We start from the raw sequence: 20,541 nt of genomic DNA, 5'->3' as shown, positions 1-20,541 counted from the left end.
TTTGAGTTTCATCTCTTTTCATACACTGCCCTAGCCAGAGGGCCTTTGTGGCCTTGACGCACTAATTAAACAATCTGTCCACTTCCCCAAGGTAAGCACAGAGGGATGTGATTGACAGCCTGGCACATTCTTTTTACTATTTAACCATCTCACTTGCCAGAAGCCAGGTGGAAGTGCAGTTTTTGAGCTGCTGAGCTGAATATGAAGTTCATATTTTTCAGTGCTTAAACCTTTTCTGTGGGTTTATCACTAGCCTGATTGTTTGCCCCCCAGTTAATTTACCCTTACATCAGCAGCTCCTATTAATATTTTCACCTGAGTGCTGGCAAGTTGTATGAGCAGCTTCAGCTTAAGCTGGTACTGCCTGTTACAGCAGTTACCCTACCACAACACCAGCAGGGCTGATTTCCCCAGGTAGCCCTTACCACAGACATCAGGGGACAAGCCTGCACATCATCTTCCCTTCTTCACAAAGCGGAAATATCAGAACATTCCTTCAGGTTTGAAAGAATCCATGTTCCACCTACCAAACAAGCGCATTGAGGGTCCTCCCCCAAACAAACATCAGATGAGTCACAGTCCAAGCAGCTCCAGGTGTGAGTTAGGCAGAGGGGACAGGTTATGCTGTAATGCTGAGGCAAAGGTTTTGCCAAGAGCCGTGCAGGGAAGGGAGGATGCTCTTGGCACCACTGTGGTCCAGCTACAAGAGGCATCTCCCAGCCTTCCTCCCCGCTGGTGTGGCAGCCATGCCCTTACCCTGTGGGACGCTCAGGGACCATGGGGTCTCCACAGAGGCACTCCTAACTACCCAAGGACTCCCCTGGAGTAAGTCTCAAGGCTCTTTATTTGATGAGGTTTGCCAAAAAGGGCGGTTCTGACTGTATTTGAAGGGGAGTGATGAGTTTGATGTTGCTGTAGGCACCCAGCAGTCTCAACGTTTGATGAAGTTAAAAGACTACATCCAATACCTGATGCACTCCCACAGAAGTCTCACCTGCTTTATAAAGGCAGTTTTTTTTCACCTTTCCATTACAACTATTGAGGAAATTCTGGTGAGAAAAGAATTAGGATACAATAAACAAAAATAACTCTGAATTGAATGTGGTCACACTGGAGAAACTCTGTGCACAGGCTTCCTTTTCCATCTGTCTTGCACTTATTTAGGAAACGGCTGGAAATAAGGGTCACAGAAGCAGTGCAATTTGATGCACTGGAACGGAGTATTTTGAAATATTAATTAAATGAAATTATAAAACTTGAACAACCTGCCTGCACTTGTACCTTTCTAAAGAGAAACCGAGTATCACTTTTAAAGGACATGAATCTCTGGCCAGTTTTTTCACCTCCTATATGAATCACGGCAAATAACTTCCTTTTTCCTCTTTAAAGCAATTTGTCACTACAATCTGTGTAAAGAAAAGTATAAAAAGAGATCATGTATTGCACAGTGTATATATTGAATTATTAGCTATTGTAGATGGCAACTGGTTCAATGAATAGGCAGAAAAATGCTTGTGTTCATAGGGCTGTATGGTCACAGATTTATTTTGCAAAGTCAGGTATGTAGATGACCTAACAGTCTAACAATAAATTTTTTTTGGTCACAACATTATGGCAGAAAGTTTTCAACAATCTGAACTGGAAAACATATTTTTTTTAATGCTTTAGAGCCTTTGCACTAACCCAAGGGCATGCCTTCCTCCCGGTCTTATGAAAAGCAACTAAATGAGAACTGCTCTCCCAGGTTTGAATGCTTGGGTTGGAAACGGACTCCTCTGGTGCCTGCTCCATCCTCCCCTCCTGTGTCAAGAGGCCCAGGGATACCTGGAGCAGTGGGGTGCAGACTGGTGGCTCACAACAGGGTCACTTCAACACAGAAGAAAAGGGTCCTGACCCAAGGCTCAGAACTCCTGTGCTTGACCAGCAACTACTGCAGCTACAAGAGACCAGAGCTGTGAGAACTACAATGAATTTTCCCCCTTCTCTCCCAACAAAACCTTATACTTTAATCTCAAATCTAGGCAGCTTTTAGGTACTGCATTGAAGATTCATCCCTGAATACCTGGCCACTGCGAGGAAGCCCACTGGGAGCTTTGGTACCTTTCTATTTACCTCTCTTAGCCTCCTGGCTGCTGCCAGTTTTGCTTTGCACTGATATCCAAGGGAGTTGGCACTCCAAAATCTTAAAGCATTTACCATAAAGAAAAATGTGCTGTTTACATGCACATACATGCACATACATGCATTTTCTGTTTTGATTTATAAAAGGGAATACAGTTGCTGAGCTCTTGGGGAAACAGATGTTATCCATACACACAGGATAAGTGAACTTCTGAGTTTTTAAAGCAGCTGCCTTTTTCTTCCTGCTCCCATATGCAGCCCCTGATGAATCAAAAAATATGCATTTAATCCAGAAAATTATTATTTTAGAATGTTCTGAATAGTCTCTAGAGCTGGACAGATTTTAACATATATTTTTTTATTAAATATGTAAAAAGATAAACGCAAGTCAAGTTATTCACATATTCAGACAAAAATCTACTCTATCATGCGACAGTTTGTGGATAATGTAAAATGACTGATACATCTGAATAAGACTTTTTTTTGTATCTATTATGCCATTACTTATCTATTTATAATTAACAATACATATGTTTACATTCCTTTCAGTTTACATTTAATATATAACCAAAGCTTTATGGTGTGCTATTTAGTAAAGGTAATTACAAATGCATATTAAAACCATAACAGAAGAATGGGTTACTCACAGGGGGCGGGGGGAAGGACAACTCTTTCCCCTTTCAGAACACTGCTCTCCCCTCAGCACAGCCACATTTCTGGGTGCCCCCAAAGAATTTCACTGCCCTGGTGCCCTACATCAGTCACTCCCCCCTTGATACAAGCAGTCAGAGGGCTATGGTCCTCAGATCAGAAACAGGATACATGGAATTTTCAGGAAACAAAGTTCAGCTTTTTAAATTTCTTTTTTTCATATGTGCTTCAAAAGAGAGAAAAGAAGAGAGGCACAACAGCCTGGCTATTAACTGTCTGGGGAGCTCAGCAACCCCAACCATTTGCACCTTCAGAATAATGTTTTCCCTTGAAGTGCTCTCCATGCACCTGCTCAAGTATTGGCAGAAGGATGAACTCCAGTAAGCAGAGACGTGCTGATGAAATTAAGTTTATAGCCTGATCCCAAACTCCTTGCCCCATTCAGAGATCCCATAAACGTTAAAGGACATTCTGGAGTCTGGAAAAAAAATTAGTAACTGCTCTTCAACAGTATTATGAAGAACTACTGTTTATTACAATGACAATTGTAATAAGTACATATGTTCTAATAAACACAAATACAACAAAAATGACAATTCCCCCATTTGTGGTGATTCCTGGAAATAATTATTTTGGAAAAAGCACAATTTTATAAACCAGACCTTATTTGTAACCAATTGAAATGAGAGAGGAAAGCGCTGGCCTGCAGGTTGCAGTAGATTGATTTCATCACTGGGTAGAATGTAAGGTCAATACTGGGTGCATGGCTGGGGAAACTTCAGCCTGCAGGGTCCAGAAACTCTTCTGCTGTGCAGGGGGAGGATCAAGGAACTGGAAATACCTGTTCTGGTGCTCAACTGCATTTTATATATTGTCAGTGGTGCAGCACAACAGCAGGGTTCTCACATTTAACTAAAAGCCACTTAGCTGCAGAAGATTGATTAGGAATGGAAAACTGCATGTGCATGTGTGTGTGCCTGGGGGCTGATTCACTGGAAACCTTTCCATGGAAGCATAAGCTGGGGACCTAACACTTTAGGAGCCTATGAACACCTAAAATGATTTAGCTGTTCAATAGGCTGTGGAGTTTTTCAGTAAATACCAATTGGGATGGGACTTCCACGTACCTGCTAAATCAGCACAACAAACCAGAATTCAGAAAATGAAGTGAGAGACCAAGAATACCAGGCATTAAATAACCAGAGAGATTACAATGCACAGTGGTAGGAGAAGAACAAGGAAAGCTTTTTATACTTCAAAATACCTCTGTTATAAATTACCATCATTTAGAACAGGGCCATGGGAGCAGACTGGAAGGGAACACTCCCACTGCAGACCTCTCCAGCGCACACATGGTTCTGCACCACACTGGCCTCGAAGGAGGAAGGTCAGCCAAGAGCAGAACCAGCTCTGTGCCCTCAGTCAGATGGTTCCCTTCTGATATGTGCCCTGTCTCCAGGAGGACTCCTCACTGCCTCTCTGTGCTTTGGAAGCAGCATTAATCCTGTGAAGTGTCCACTTACAGGGGAGTTTGGGGTATGGTTTGGGGCCAGTGCTATTGCTGTTTGCCCCCGTACTTTGCACTAGTGACAACATTTCTGTCTTCTATACTTGCATGGCTGGGGCAGTGGAAGGGGGAAGGAAAGTGGAAAGAAATGGCTGGCCTACTTTCTTCTTTTCTGAGAGGCAGGAAGCCAAGGATGATGGTAGGGACTGTGTCCTGCAGCTACACTTGTGTCAAGGAGATTTCTCTCCTCCCTCATCACCGAGCTCTGCGGAGGTAGAGCTGCAGCTGGAGGCTGGGACTGGATTCCTCAGAAAGGAAGAAAAGGTGGGAAATGTCTATTGACTTCTTAGGAAGCTTTTTGAAAACCCTTCCAGTTTAAGTGGATGTCTGTTCCTCCAGAAATCAGCCAAAAAACATACCATGCAGCTTTCTAACAAGCTTCCTAACACAGGGGTTTAAATCTCCCAGTGAAACAGATGCTCTGCCTTCCATTTGTGAAGGCAGGAAAGGAATAAATGTCAGCAACACAAGCGTTTTCCTCCACAATACAACCTCATCATTATGGTTTGAGTATGACTTCCACTGTATCCCTTGATTTCAACTGTTTGGCCAAATTAATGCCCCAAGGCAGATGTACTAGGAAATGCAAAAGCACCACAAAGTGAGAGACACAGCTAGTGGTACAGAACTCCTTGCCACACAAAATGCCAATATAAATATGTTAGAACAAGTTACAAGTGTATCATACTTAAGACGAAAAAGAAAAAAAAATAAATATATATATCTTTAAAGAGCAGAACAAATCTCAAGCAGCCAAGTGGTGACGTTGCAGTGATGTACAGTAGGTGATGTAGCCCTACAACCTCTTGGGAAGATACACTGAAAGAAGACGTCTGCAAATGCATCTTGGCAAAGTATTGGTACAGAATGCAGTGGTTGGCTGGCACTCACTATGGTACATAAATGTTAATGGCAGACTGGGAGTGAACTGATTTCAAGTTTGAGGCCGCACATGTTCCATTCTCCAGAAGAAAGTTCTCACACAAAACGAAAATTGTCAGAGATGCTGCGTGAGTCAGTACTCATCCTGCTGCTGGGGCTGTTCATGGACTTGCTCTTCACCTTCATGCTCATCCGTGTGGCTCTCCTGTAGGGAGAAAAAGATCTCAAAATACTCTTCAGGAGAAAGCATTCCTCATGTAATTTTGCCCCATGGTGCTCACTGTAGCATAAAACTTAACAATTTTCATGGAAGAAAGTACAAAATGAGCTGTTACCTGAGGAAAATAGCATCTCATAATATTACATTCAAATTTAAAAAGTACTTACTTTACTTCTAAGTGAGGCATATGCAGTACTGGTATTTCCCTAGAAAAAATGTCAGCTTTCAACATCACTATCTCTTCTGGTGAGTGAACATTTTGAATACTCAGACAGTGGTATGCCAACAGTTAGATGCTGTACCACAGCATCCTGATGTCTGCCCATTTTCAGCTTGTCCAAGGTTTTCTAAACCTGTCTGCTGTAGTTTTCACACAATCTCCTCTCAAGGTCTAGATCCCTAAATGGACAAGACACTTTTACTATCACCTGCTTTTAAAATTCAACACAGCCTCCTTTTTGAGGTCAGGCATAATAATAAAATAATACACTCACACTAATTCCCACAGACTTGCAAACACATTTTCTTGGGGAGGCTTGGGGGAAGAGCCCCATATTCACTGACTTATAGAGCTACTGTAAAAAGCACTAATTACTAAGTAATCACTTCCCATTATTTTTATGCATATTATTATCCAAAGCTGTCTCTCTGAATATACATTCCCACTGGAAGATGAATTCCTGACACAAGGAAGGGCTGTATCTTCACTGCAGATGACACCAGCTCTGAACAACTTTCAAATTCGAGGCAACAGGCCTAGTATCCTGAGTTGACCTCAATGTTATCTGAGCTCAAAAAAGTCTGGCTGACTTTTAGAGCATCCCTTCTGGACTGCCATTAAGCACAGCTGCATTTACAGCTTTCCTCTCAAGTGCTTTCCATCTTTCCACAGCACGGTTCACTGAAGAGATCCCTCTTGCGTACGCTCTGCCCTGCATTAGCACCGCTCTGCTGTAGGCAGCTCCAAAGGAAAACACTTTTCCAAGACACTGAGCTGCCATTCAAAATCCAACATCCCCAGTGGGCTACCTCTGCAGAACTTGCCTGGCTCCCTAACTTTTGTTAGAAGCAAGTGGCTTGAACAGCAAACTTTAACAGATTGCTACTGCTAAGTTTTCAAATTTGAGGCAAAAATCAAAAGAAAACGAAGGACATCATTTTAATTTCCCCACAATAGTCCAGAGCAGCTCATGAAACAGGCAAATTCCCTTAAAATATTTATCTAAAGGGCAAAAGCAGAATAAGGCTCCTAACATTTGCTGATACAATGGAAAGAGCCATTACCACCTATAGAAACAGCCCAATTTCAGTTGAAAGCAAGCTTTCTATCACTCAGTGCCATTTTCGGGTAGAAGTCACATGTCAGTCAGGGCAGCTGAAGTTAGGCACGTTTTGGCCTCCTGGGAGAAATGATGCCCCATATTACATACAGTAGGTACATCATGTCAAAACAGCTTTGTGAGCACTGCCTAAAAAGTGCAGCTCCTGTGATGGGCTGCAAGGGTGCAGGATGTGCAGAGAACAGGAGGTTCACAGGGAGGAGCTGACAGCTGGGAGAATGTGACCCTGCCTGGCGGGGTGAGAAAACCGAAGCTTCTTTAGCTGCAGTGAGCAATGCTGCCTTAACCCCATCTGTCCTGAGCCTTCTGTGCTGAGGTGACCTGCTCTGGAATGCACATGTTCCACAGGTATCACAATTTTATGAGATACACTATTAGAAAGTGCACTTGTGCAGACTTTATGGGTCATGTATGTGCTTCCCTCTCATTCTCTCATTCCTCTCCCCTCGAAGCACAGGGAGTGAGACCTCCACTGCTCTGAAGAGGAGTGGTGGCCCCTATTTTGCCAGGTTTATCTTTGATGGAAATAGTGAATCGTATAATGTAACTACCTCAGAAGTTGTTCTGAGACCTGGGACACGTTTTTTAGTATGTACAGCCTGTATAAATACACGAAATGGGAACCATTAGAGTCCAATAACTTTGGGACTGTGGAATCTCATTGAACAGCATCCCCTAATAAGGAAAGTAGTGGGAGATCTATTTAGAGCATTTATTTCTGGCTTGAGCCACATGACCATGGCCATCTCTGTCTCCCACATTGAGAGATGGTCTCTTTTGACCCTTAGATCCCTCTGCCTCAAACTATTCAGGTGTGCCTGTAGACTGAAGAGTTAGACTGTGAAAACCTGTTGGGGAAGTTGGGGGGCCATTGAAAACCTGTTGAGGTGTTGGGGAGGGTGGGGGCCATTTCCAGAAGTAGCAGCAGATATAGAAGCTGCTAGAGCAGAAAGTTATCAAACCAGCTGCATTTTGAGCAATTGCTCTGGGAACTTGAGTAGAGCAACTGAGATACTCAACATGAGTAATTCTCCCAACTTCTACATGAACTGAACCACAACAGCCTGCTGTTTTGAAAACAAAAGCTTTCCTACATTTCTGCTTTTTGCAAAGACCTAAACAGCTCTGGGCTTCATAACCAGACACAGAGCCTCTTCTCGTCCATCACTCTGAAGCTCTCCAGTGTAATACCACATGACCAAGTGCTTTACACACTGAGAGCTAGGGGCTACAGCTCTCCACCACTCACATGTAGCCTTTTGAGCATTGTTCTCTGGTAACTCTGGATGATTTTGATCAAGAAATAGGATTACAAATGACCAATTTGTGATTAAAAATTACCAAGGTCTACAGGCTGATCAACCAAATGTTAGATGACAGTAGAAGATATGATATCCCTCTTGCTGAAGCAGAGGCATAATGATGAGGTTTAAGCAGAACCAGAACAGGGAAAAGGAAGGCTCTAAAGAGAAGGTTCGAACTGGATTGATATTTTTGCTGCTCAAACTCACCAAAATCAAGCAAAATGAGAGAAAAAAATTTTAAAAAGAAAAAAAAAATTGTTCAGTCTTAAAAAATTAGTTCTTACTGAATTAAGCAAAACAGAAGCATAGGAGGTGACATATCTGAAACTACACTGTAAACTGAAATTCTAAGAAAAATAATTACCCCACTCCCTACTCCAGGACATGAACCTGATCAAAATCTCTTCAATGCAATACTACAATAATCAAACACCTGGGGAATGATTCTTTGAGGACTAAACTCTACACTTGCATTTTGAATCATTCTACACACAATTCACCTAATAGCCTCATGGCCTGACTAGGAAAGCCAAACTGCTGTTACCAAGGGATTAATCTGCAAAATACAAGATAAAGAATATAACTTGGGACAAATTCTTTACAGATAGAGAGAAAAAAAACCCAGATCCGAAGGGCAAAGCAGGGCAGTAAGAGAATAAAATCCAAAACCAAAAAGTAGGCAGGATCTGAATCAGCACTAAGCTAGTGTGTTTGATTTAGTGCTAACACATTTGGGTCTTTCCTTAGCAAGTCACAGTCCATCTGTTAAGCTGAGGAGATCACCAAAAGGAACAAAAAAAATTGTGTAAGGAATTGCCTCTGTATTCCTCTCTGAAGGAGCAGTGCTCTCCTGCTGCAGTGACACACCCAGTCTCCAACAGCAACCACATTTTAGATGAAAGCACAGTTGTTTTATGTAATTCACATGCAGGCATGGATAATGATTTCAACAGAGAAAGGCTTGGAGGGAAGAAGCAGATAAAACGCTGGGAAATGGACTGACGTAGAACATTTTGTAATGTGTTCTGCCAGCAAGGAAAACTGCAGAAGGAAAAGCAACAAATGCATTCCTTGGTGCAGAACCACTCTGCTATTTAAGCCAACAGACAGATAGATGTGGTAGGGGTATGGGGAGAAGAGGGATTTTTCTGGCTTTGCTTTATAAATAAATCACTGCTCTTGAATCCAGAAGACATTTTCTCTGACCACTATATATATATAACACTTTTATCCTGTTATCACATGCCTGGAAAATTTGTCTTATTGTTTATTCCTGTGAAAATAATGGTTTCCTCCTCCTTTTCCTCTCTAGCACTCGTTCTGCACTCCTGAACAAATCCTCTTTCTCTTGTCACCTCTCATCTGAGCAGTGGCACCTGTTAGCTTCAAAGCTGTGGTTCTCTTGCACCTAACTTTCAAACATTTAGGCCCTACATTAGCCTCTTTTAGAAAAAGTCTGTTGAATTAGCAGTTCCTTCAGCACTAGTTTTGATATAAACTAAGTCAGCTGACTACTGCTGCCACAGTTTTCTGGGAGCAGATGTAAGACAGCCTATGGTACCACAGTGCTGCCATGGGATTAAGTTGATGCCTGTACACTCTGGAGCCAAAGCCTTCCTCCACTGGAGACTGAAGGGTCAATTATCAGCACAATCCATACAGGAATTTAGTTAACATGAATGGGAGTAGTTCAGCTAAATCTCCACTGAATCATTATCCCTGAATGTCTCAGGAATTTAACCAGCACCCTTTGCAGCTTCTTGCTTTGTTCAATGTCTACAACATTAAGTCTAAGATGCAATGAGATTCTTGCTTAATCTTGCAGACAATACACTTCTGAAATTTTGCTAATAGAGGATTATTTGGTTTGCACAAGGAAGAATTTTGCCTATAGCAACAGGATAAAAAATGCTAAAGAGCATTATCTTTGTAGATATAATTATGTATTTGGCAACCTGCACCATACATATTCCAACACTGCCACACGGGCCAGGGAAGGTTCACAGCTGTAGACAGCGAACAGCACCTCTGCCAGAATTTTTGTGATTTGCAACACATTAAAGAACACGAGTAAAAGACTTCATGCACATAGGGGGAGGATGAAAAAAACAAAACTAAGGCTCAGAACCATATGAAATCAATTTAAAATTGTGACACAGACCCTCCCCTTTTAGATAAAGCTCAGGCAAACTCAGAATACAAAACCTACACTGAAGCAATGAAAAGCAACAAACCTCCTGAATCCTTCCCCCAAGCTAAAAAGTCTGTTGTTTGCAATTGCAAATCTCCTTTTAGGGGAGGAGTCACAGGAATCCTAGCTGCTACAGTTCTGCTGGCCTAAAGATAAGGATATATATTGGATATGACCCAATACGGTACCAATAAAATTTTATGCAATTAAGCTTTTTTTGTTGAAATAAAAACCATTAAGCTTTAACTTACGTGTTCATCTGAAGCATAAAGGACTTCCATTAGCCGATTGACAAGGTCATTATTCTCTCCCCCGTGTTCTTGGCAGAGAAGTTCAATCTCCCTTAATTTGCCAAAGTAGAAATCCCTTTCCTTCTCCACGCCTTCAAGTGCAAGTTTTAATGAATGTACCTGCATATAAATCAAGCGATGACACATCAGTTTTGAGGTGCACTCCAGACAAAAGAACACAGTCTAAAATTTTGTATGCTAAACAATCTTAAATACGTATTTGATTTTATAGCTTAAAATGAACTCCAGTTTTCTTTCTGCAGTGCTAAATTGAAACTTACACCACAGAGAACAGTAAATCAGGCTCCCTCACTACTCCCCCTGGATACATCCTAACCTTGATCCTTAAAGGTCAATTTTCTCAGTGCTCTTTTATGCTGAAGCTCAAAGCAGCAGTTCAGAAATCAGGGCTACCTAAGCCATGTCTCCTAACAGGGCTGCCAGAAATGTCATGTAGTGGTAACTAATAAAACTTTCAGCTCAGTACTTGCATTATTTTGCCTAGATAAATGTGTAGCTTTTGGGAAACCTACAATATCTCCTTGCCTAAAAATACACTGAACTAGCAGAGGAGGGAAATAGTCTAGTTAGGAAATTAAAAGGTCCTCTAGTTACAAACGTGGTATTGCTGTGCTGGTTTTCCACCTCTCCTGTTCTGCCTCCTCACTTACCACATTTTACAAACCTGTGTTTCAGCACTCTGCTGCATGACTGGTACACCACGGGCTACCTGCTCTGACTGATGTGCTGCTTCTACCAACAAATTCTCTCAAAAGCCAAGTACCTTTCTCCTTGCAACCTGGTTCACAAGAGTCTTCAAGCTATGCTGCCAGCCTCAATTTCACCACTAGGACTGCTGCAAATAATTCATGGGCAATGTAGCTGTTAATGATTAGGCTTTGGATAAATCATGACAGATGTTGCAATATATTTTTATACATATATATTTTAAAAGAACAGTTTTGTGGGAGCATAACATATAAACTTCTGTCTAATGGGGTATACATAATCAGGATAACATCTAAGTGGCTCAGAAATTTGGAGGACAGAAGAGTAAAAACCAACAGAAATAATCACAGATAAAGCAGTCTACAGTAAACATACTGACCCCAATCACATCCAGTTACAACCAAATTAGCATTCACATTTTAGAGACTGCAATTATACAAATGATTTTCTAAATAAAACATGCTAAATAAATTAAATCATATCAGACTACATTTCAGTGAACTGATATGATTTAATAGAAACTTCTGTGCTGCCAGTTCTACTGCAAGTTAATTTATTCCCTTCACTAGTAAAAATACCAGCAGAGTTCAAACAATGCTTTGATAGCCTAGTAAATCCTTTCAGTTTGTTTTTCCATGACTGCTGAGCTGGGGATGCCTTTTTCTGACCTTTGGTTGCAGTTTCAAAAGTGTCAAGCAGCAGAACTAACCTGTTACCAGAGCAGAATCTCAGGGCATCTCATTTATGCATGAATTCATTTCTGACCAGCTGCCTGAGTGTGACACTCAAGTCTTCCCTTGACAGTTTGAATCCATTATGGATATAATGACCAGTCACCTTAAAATTAACTATTCTTTTACAAAAGTAGGAATAGCAAAATGAATCAAAAGGTTATAATATTCTGTTCTATAGATGAAGACCTTATACTTAGGAACTGCCACAGCACATTGCTTGAGAGCAATGCCTGAATGCAGCCAGAATAAGAATGTAACTGCTTCCAGATCTCTTGCTCTGTGCCTGCTAGAGCTTGGGAAAACAATGAACTTCAGATGAAAAATTGGCAGCTAATAGCTGAGACTATCTCCCCTTCTGACCTATTTACTATGAAGATATTCTCCTGTTTTCATTCTCTCACATTCATGCTGTTTAAAGAAACAAAATCATTAAACTGTGTACATATGCACGGAGTTAATTAACTACTGTATAAACATTGTTATAACCAAACCAGATATGCTTTCCTTCAGTTCCAACTACCTATCTGTGCCATGTGAATCCTTATTTCTTCAGATACTTTGCACATCTGCCTCCTAGTTTTTCCTTCCATGAGCATGCCAAAAGGCTGACACTTGAGGAACAGCCCACATCAACTCCCATGCTCTACTTCTGGAGCAGAAGTACCCCTCTGCTACCCAATTAATGGGTGCAAAGGCAGCAGTTCTTACTGATTAGTCTTTTCTTTGATGGCACTTACTGGTAGCATGAATACTCACAAGGCTGCAGATTAGGCCCAACTGTAGGCAAAAAGCTGCAGTGATGCTGTTTTCAGAAACTACATGTATATCAGCACACAGCTAATAGTTCCTTTTACATTCTTCATATGTAAAAGTCCCTTCTCTGTATGCAATAGCCCCTGGTTTGTGTTGTCACCTCAGCTGCACTCAGACACTCTTGGGGACAGAGTTAGTTGGCACAGACCAAAGACACAACAGGGACCACTTTGTTATTTTAATGCTATGGGTAATCAAGTTCTAACGCAGAGCGAATCTCCTTGGAATTTAATTTTGGAGTTTAATTTACTGGCACAGTTCAAAGATGATTTTAAGAGAAACTTTAAAATTGTGGGGAGCCATTAACTGGCAAATGTTAGGGACGGCTTACAATTATTGCAAATAGCTCATTAAGCTACACTATGGCAAAACATAGTGTACAGACATCCCCACTAATTAAACTTCTCTGCTACAAATTGCATGGAAATTCAGATGTTTCCATCACCCTCAGTTGCTATCCATGAAAGGAATGAAACAACTATTAGAGCAGCATAGGACCTTGATATCCAAGGCACAATTCAGCACTTCTTACTTATAATCAACACAGTAACAGTGGCTGCTGCCCTCATCTCCACAACTGCTGCAGAGTGGTAAAAACCAGGCAGTTTGGCTCTTGCAGCATGTTCACACTGAGGGTCAGGAAAACCTGGCTCAGAGCTGCTTGCAGCATAGCTTTTTTGGCTCGTGTAATATGGCCATGGTTTTCAAGTATCCATTAGTGGGAAATGAGATACCAAATGCTGTCAGCATTAAGAAAAAAAGCCTTCCAGACCATTCTAGCTAGATGATGTCTCTTAAAAACTAGCTATTAAAGAATTAATTTTTCAAATCCTCAAAATTTCTTCTCCTCTTTAGTGATGGGGGAAATAATCAGTTTTCCTTCAGGGTTATTTGTAAATAAAGCTTGAGGTTTTCACACATGGAACGTGCTAGGAATATGTTAGCAGTGGATGTGATAGTGACTGTCTATTTCAGTAAAGATCAAATATTTTTATGTTACTCAGATGCCAACCAACTCTTCCTCCTGAAGCAAACATATACTGACTTCTGAGTACAAATGTCACGGTTTCAGTTGCATTAAGCTGACGTTTGAACTCTGCTCGACATTGATTAAAAAAAAAAAATCCATAAAAAATATATACATCCACTCCTTGTGCAACATTTAAAAACTTTTCTGTTACAGCAACAATCTAGAGCCTATTTGGAAAGCTGGTGGACCCCATTGTGCTCTCTGCTGCTCAGAATGATACCCTGAATCTGCAGAATGCCATGTCTGGGATGTGGCTATCCATCCACCAACTTTCAGTGTACAGCTCATCAAAACTTGCAAACAGTGCCCCCACAAACTGAAATATTTGCTGTTCAGGTCAATGAAAGTCTGCAACTGAAATGCCCTTAACTGTGGAAAATTATACTTGATCTAGAATAATGACTGCTTCCTAAATGAAGCTCCCAGGAGCTCTAAAATATGAATTTTTTCCTTTCAATTTTCTCTCACCAAGGACAAATACAGGGATCACGCCTCATATACAGTAGTATATGGTGTAGTATCTACACCATTCTGACAGCACAGTCTTAAGCCAGATGCAGGTATTTATTCTTGTCCAATGCAGACACTCTTGCAATTTAGAAACGAGAGAATGGTGTAAAGCTCTAGAGCATAAATGAAAATGAAGCCCTTTCATTCCTAACATACAGAAATTCTGAAACTTTTAAATTACATTGCAGAACATTATTTATAATGTAACTAAGAATTCTCAGAAAGGTAGATCACATTTTGAAATTCAAATGGTATGTTAGCTTCTTTGACACCTTCCTTCCAGAAAGCAGAGCACAATATTCTAGTCTCACTTTAACTGCAAATCTCTTAACAGGTTGGTATGACAAACAGGCTTATTTTCTCCACAGCAGCACTTTAAATGATTTATTTCAAATTAGTAATACACAAAAGCACAGACACTATTTGGATTTTTTTCTATCCAGGTGAAATAGAAGATATATTTCAACACCTAATAAAATTACCATGCTTCAGCAAGACTTACCTGTCACTCCTAAGATCATAATTTAAAAATACTGGCAAAAATCAGTCATCCCTGCCAGACATTATTTTTTACAATAAATCTCTCTCTCTTTTTTTTTCTTTTTCCCTTTTCAGCTGAACTATTTCGACTTTTGTCCCTTCGTAATTCTGGAGAGCATCATTCATCAGAAGACAATATTAGATTTCATGCCTGCCTGTGACAACGAATGCATCTACTTTTGTGCCCAAAGCAAATTTACCTGTTCACTGAGCTGTATGACTTGAGTTTCCAAATCTTTATCTGATTTGGATGCCGAGCTGCTTGGTGCAGCTTTTTTTGCTGAAGATGGGCGAGAAGGTGTTGATCCTGGTTTAGAAGCTGGGCTGGATTTAGCAGCACCTGAAAAACACAACAAATAAGTAAACACTAAACAAGATGGAGCTCTGTAATAAATGCGTTCCTATTAATCTGGTACTGAAACACATGTATTGATTTTACAGTCATCCATCCTCTCTCTTACTTCAAGGTGACAGTAGAGGAAATTCCACTGCTGTTATGCCTTGGGAAAGGAAAAACTACATTTCCTACCAATCTGAGTTTGCTACTGAGAGTGAGGTAACTCTAAAGCCAAAATAAACAACATCAAACCAGGAATAAAACGTTCTCTTAGATCTGAGCAGCTTTCAGCTTAAAAAAAATATGCCATTAAGAGAGCATTCCCCTAGACCATTACTTAACATACATACGTATCCCCCAATTTCTCTGGAGAAAGACAGAGCTGAAACAAACTCAACTAAACTGCCTCTGTGCTTTTTTCATTTTCAAATGTAAACCACCCCTGAGACAAAGGTAGTGAAACTCAGAGCAGAATTAAATCCCTTGGCAAACTCACAGTTGGCCACAGTGAGCAGAAGATGTGTTTTAATCTCCTTAGATTTTCCTATTTCTTTTAAATTACCCATGCTGTGAATCTGCCAGGATATAGAGCAACATCTTCACCAGCAAAAATGGCAAGCAATGAGTGCATACAGATACTCTTTTTCCACAGTGACTTGGTACATAAACACTCAAGCAGAATAACAGTTGTGTGAAAGGGTTTGCAGTGCCCTCACAGGAACCTCCCAGCCAGCTCCCCACACCTTGCTCTGCCTCTCCATCTTTCATCTCTTGGTGCTGGCTGTTTGATAGAGTCACTCAGCCCATACAGAGTGCCTGGCTCACGGCTCTCCCCCTGCCCCAGCTCCCACGAGCACTGCATTCCCACTCAGCCTTTTCCTTATTCCCTCCAACAAGGGATAAATCTGAGATGCACTCGACAGACATTTGATATAGAAACTGGTTTGGTTAAGAAGACAGAACAGAAACCTAGCCTCTGTCTGGCCTATTTGATTTGCTTTATTAAAGCAGGAATGTGAATCAGAGGTCCTGCTCAGCTGCACCCATGTCCATCACTGTTTCCTACGAAGAGCAAACCACCACTGTCCAAATGTGCTGACAGGCTCCATGCCATCCTCCACCACCAAATGCTGTGTGCCTGAGCCACACAGGAGTCAGCCCTCATCCAGCAGGCACCCAGCTCCCAGCTCAGCTCTGAGCTTGCTGTTCACCAGTTCCAGAGGGATTTTGCCCTGGCTTTCTCAGCAGCCACCTTCTACCCCACACCTCCCAGCTGCTCCTCCCACAGGATTACTTGATTTATGGCACACCACACATTGTTCTAAGTTGTCATTTCCACAATGCATCCCCAGTGTCAGACAATGCTTTAATAATGCAATTCTTTGTAAAATCAATGTATTAAAAAAAAGCCATTTCTAGGAAGGAACTGGATGGAGGCAGGGAGAGGAAGAGATAGCCTGTGGGGCTGTCCATATGCCCAGACTATGGGGCTCACAGAGTCTTGCTGACCTAGAACTGTGACAGTGGCTCACAGTGGTTCACTGGAGGAGCTGGAAGGTGATGGGAAAGGAGAGCAGCAATGGGTTATTTAATCAAGCTTAAGCTTTCCTGATTTAGTCACAAGCTTCCCTCTGCAGCAAGCATTCCCTCCCACCCCTATGGATAACTCTGCATTAACTGGGTCACCTAAAGCCAACAGAACACAAACAAACAACTTGATAATTCACTTAGCATGTGTAAGCATTTCTGTGCAAGATAGCCATCCTCCTTTTCTTTGCTCTTTATTATAAGACAGATAAGGGGGGAAAAAGCATACTGGTGGGGGTTTTTGTGGTTTTGTGGTTTTTAAAAAATTTTGTTTGGTATTTTTTGTTTTGGTTTTGTTTCTTTTAGAAACTGGTGACTCCAATAACTTCCATGTCTATTGCATACACAAACTCTTCTCTAGCAGATTTCAGATATAGTACACAGGCTTGCTAAAGTTAGGAAGATTCAGTGTTGTGTATATGTCTGAATGAAACTTTTTTCACATCATACTTAGATCAGCAAAGAATAAATAATTTTTTGAAAAACGTTAAAAATACCAAGGTCTTTTGCTGCTCTTTTTCTTTATGAAATTGCCTAAACTTTAGCATTCTGCCTTCAATACTTTTTAGGTTCAGCCATATTTTGACTAACTAAAAACCAGCTGCTTTAGAGCAAGATTGCTAAAATGTTCTCAAAGCCAAGAAAATAATTTTCATTTGGATTAGCAGATAAACAGAAGTATACTAGTGTTAAAATATGCAACAAGAACACATACATGAAATAAAATCACTTTGACTCTAGCATTCTAGTTGGGTCTCAAGTTATTTAATGACCAAAGAATCAGCATTTACTTCTTATTGTATTCTACAACTACAAGATGCAGGTTCAGGGTATCAACTGAAATGTTTAAATCTGGCACAGAGAGAACTAAGGAAAGAGCAGGCACAAACATTTGATCCCCAGGTATTCTCTCTAATTTGCAGTGAGGTGCCCTCCCAGAGTGTGCTGAGCAAGCCTCATCCCCAGTGCCTGCAGGACTGATACATGGCATTATATTCTGCCCTCCTTTGAATACAATAAAGCCTTTTGAATTTCTACTGCAAAGTGCCACTAAGCTTTATAAAGTCCAGACAAATCAAAAGAAATCAACTTTTGCTCCACTGCTCAGGATCAGCTCTTAAATGACCAAAAGATTCCAATTTCAGTAACATAGATAAAAAACAGCTATCTAGTTACTAGGAGGTATCAGCAACAGCTGGACAGAACTTAATTGCAACAGATAATGCTTAGGGATTTCTATTTTAAAATTTCCTGGAGGAAAAAAAAATAAAGCTTTACCGCACATTTATTCTAAGGCATCAGTTTTATAATCAGTTCAGAAGTAGGCTTCCATTCTAGCAGAAGCTTAATTTCATAAAATAATTAAAGGATGTTGGTCAGGAGAGTAATGCAAAGTACTTGAAACAGCCAGATATCGAAACAGAGACAAAAGATCTTGATAGACTCAATGACTTGATGTTGAGGAACGGTTTTGCAGTCAATTAGTGCAATAATGAAATAACTCCTAATGTACTGCTCAGAGGGACTACATAATCCAAGCAGTTTAAATTCTTTCCAACATCACATTTTCCATGAAAATATTTATGCATAATCCATTTACACATTCTGAGAAAGCACAAAATTTTATACAGGTGCTTTATGTAAAAAGTATCCAACAGTCATCCCTTTTCCCTGATCAGTGAGAGAATTGCATTGTAATCAGCAACATAACTGTTTGCCATTATTGATTCTTCTTCAAGCTTACTGCTGATGTTCAAAAAGAAATGCAGGGTCCTTCCCTGGAAAGGATCATCCCCATGCCCCAAAACATGCTGCCAGCCAAAAGACTGGAAAGCACTGTGGCAGAAAAGGATTTGGGGGTCCTGGTGGACACTGAGTTGAGCATGAGTCAGCAAAGCACCCTTCCAGCAAGGAAGGCCAGCAGCCTCCCTGGGAAGAGCATCATGAGCAGGCTGAGGGAGGTGGTTGTCCCCCTCTAGTCAGCACTGGTGAGGCACATGAGGAATGCCTGGTTCAGTTCAGGGCTTCCCAGGATGGGACAGACATGGATGAACCGAAGAGAGCCCAACAAAGGGCCACAAAGTCTAAGGGAATGGAGCACCTCACATCCAAGCCACGTCAGAAAGCTATGTGTGTTCAGCCTGGAGAAGAGAGGCTTCAGGGGGGATCTTACCCACACCTCAAGAGAAGGTGCAAAGAAGGTAGGAAACAGGCTCCTTTCAGTGATCCTCAAAGGATGGGAGGCAATGGGCTCAAAATGAAACACAAGAAATTCCATTTAAACATAAGTAAAAACTTTACTCTGAGGGTTATCAAATACTGGAACAAACTGTCCAGAGAGGTTGAGGGGTTTCCAGCCTTGGAGATACTCAAAGTGTGACTGGATATGTCAGGACTGGATTGTCCTGGGCAACCAGCTCAAGGTGACCCTGCTCTCAGCAGAACAATTTGACTGGATGATCTCAGAGGTGTCTTCCCACCTCCACTGCTCTGTGAGAACTTCTCTGACAGCATGCTCTGATTTTAGGTCAATGCAGGGTTCCAATTAGAATTCTTTTGTAAACAGTATTGCAGCTGTTTCTATTAGCACCTGGATAACTTTTTGTACCTGCCCACATAACACTAGCAGAGATGAGAAAAGTAAATTCACAGTTGAAAGACAAATTATTCTGTTCTTGTACTGAATTAGGATGAGCCAGCTTTGAAATGCATTAGAGGTTTCCATCTGTGGTACTCCAGAAACAATTACTAGTCAGTCCACCATAATTAAATGTATCCCGTGCAATTTCAGCTTCATTACTCTTTTTGCTAAATACCTAAGTTCTACAAACAGATGCAAACTTCTGCAACATAAAACAGTGGATGTTGCCACTGTACAGATTTGGGTACAAAAAAGCTAGGCTGCAAATTCCAGTTTTCCTTACATCACAGGCACAGTCTTGTAGACAAGAGACCTACTTAACGTTTAGAGAGAAATCTTCCTTGAAGCTATATGAGTAATTAGTATGCTGTTAAATATTTATGCAAAATTTCAAGAAAACACGTGCATGAATACAGTGTGGATGTGCATGAGGAGAGTGTGGAGAGCAATGGAAGCCCTGGGCAAGCACAAGACTTGGCTGAGCCCACGCAACCACTGCTTCAGTGGAATTTGGGAATCACTCACAGTCTATTTTAGTCAAATTAAAGGATTTCATAAAATGAATATTCCTGACTCATGCCACAGGAGAAAAACCAAACCCAACAAGAGGCCACAATAATTTCTTCACAAGCTAAAGCAAAACTCTCCACCCACTTCAACCAAGAGGGTGAGAACAGTAGATTAATTAATATTCACTCACTCTTATTATTGTAGCTACACCAGGACACAAGAAAATGCTCAATTTAGGGACACTTAATGAAATAAGCGATGACAAATGATACTTAATGGGAATTAAGTGACCTCAGACAAAATCCGACTTGACTTTCTGAATCCCAGCACACTGTGGTGCAGCTGTCCTAATTATTTTGTGGTACTACCTTCCCCTGGCTGGCAGGACCCTTCTGTCCTCTCAGTTCCCCAAAACTTCACTGCTGCTGGTCCAGTACAGCCTGGTGAGCTCTGCATTCATCCTCTCTGCCAGACAGCTGGCAAAGAGAAGTGTGTATGAGTACTTGAAACTTTCACAATTTCAAGAGAGCCATCCAAGTAAGAT

General features: G+C 41.1%; 1 protein-coding gene across 4 annotated transcripts in view; it reads right to left on the bottom strand.

The window, feature by feature from the left end:
• Window positions 1-3,285: 3,285 nt before the first annotated feature.
• The window catches only part of MAPRE2 (microtubule associated protein RP/EB family member 2), a 98,920-nt gene continuing 81,664 nt past the window's right edge, over window positions 3,286-20,541 (bottom strand). For all 4 annotated transcript variants that reach the window (XM_088174721.1, XM_088174706.1, XM_014874328.2 and 1 more), the window contains 3 exons: window positions 15,123-15,262; window positions 10,528-10,686; window positions 3,286-5,426 (listed from right to left, as the gene is read on the bottom strand). In XM_088174721.1, the coding sequence (XP_088030847.1) occupies window positions 5,355-5,426; window positions 10,528-10,686; window positions 15,123-15,262 (371 nt within the window). In that variant the 3' untranslated portion in view covers window positions 3,286-5,354. The remainder of the gene's footprint in view (window positions 5,427-10,527; window positions 10,687-15,122; window positions 15,263-20,541) is intronic.

The sequence above is a fragment of the Sturnus vulgaris genome, chromosome 1, assembly GCF_052056855.1.
Source record: "Sturnus vulgaris isolate bStuVul1 chromosome 1, bStuVul1.hap1, whole genome shotgun sequence".
NCBI lineage: Eukaryota > Metazoa > Chordata > Aves > Passeriformes > Sturnidae > Sturnus > Sturnus vulgaris.
This window is presented reverse-complemented; position numbering and strand designations above follow the sequence as displayed.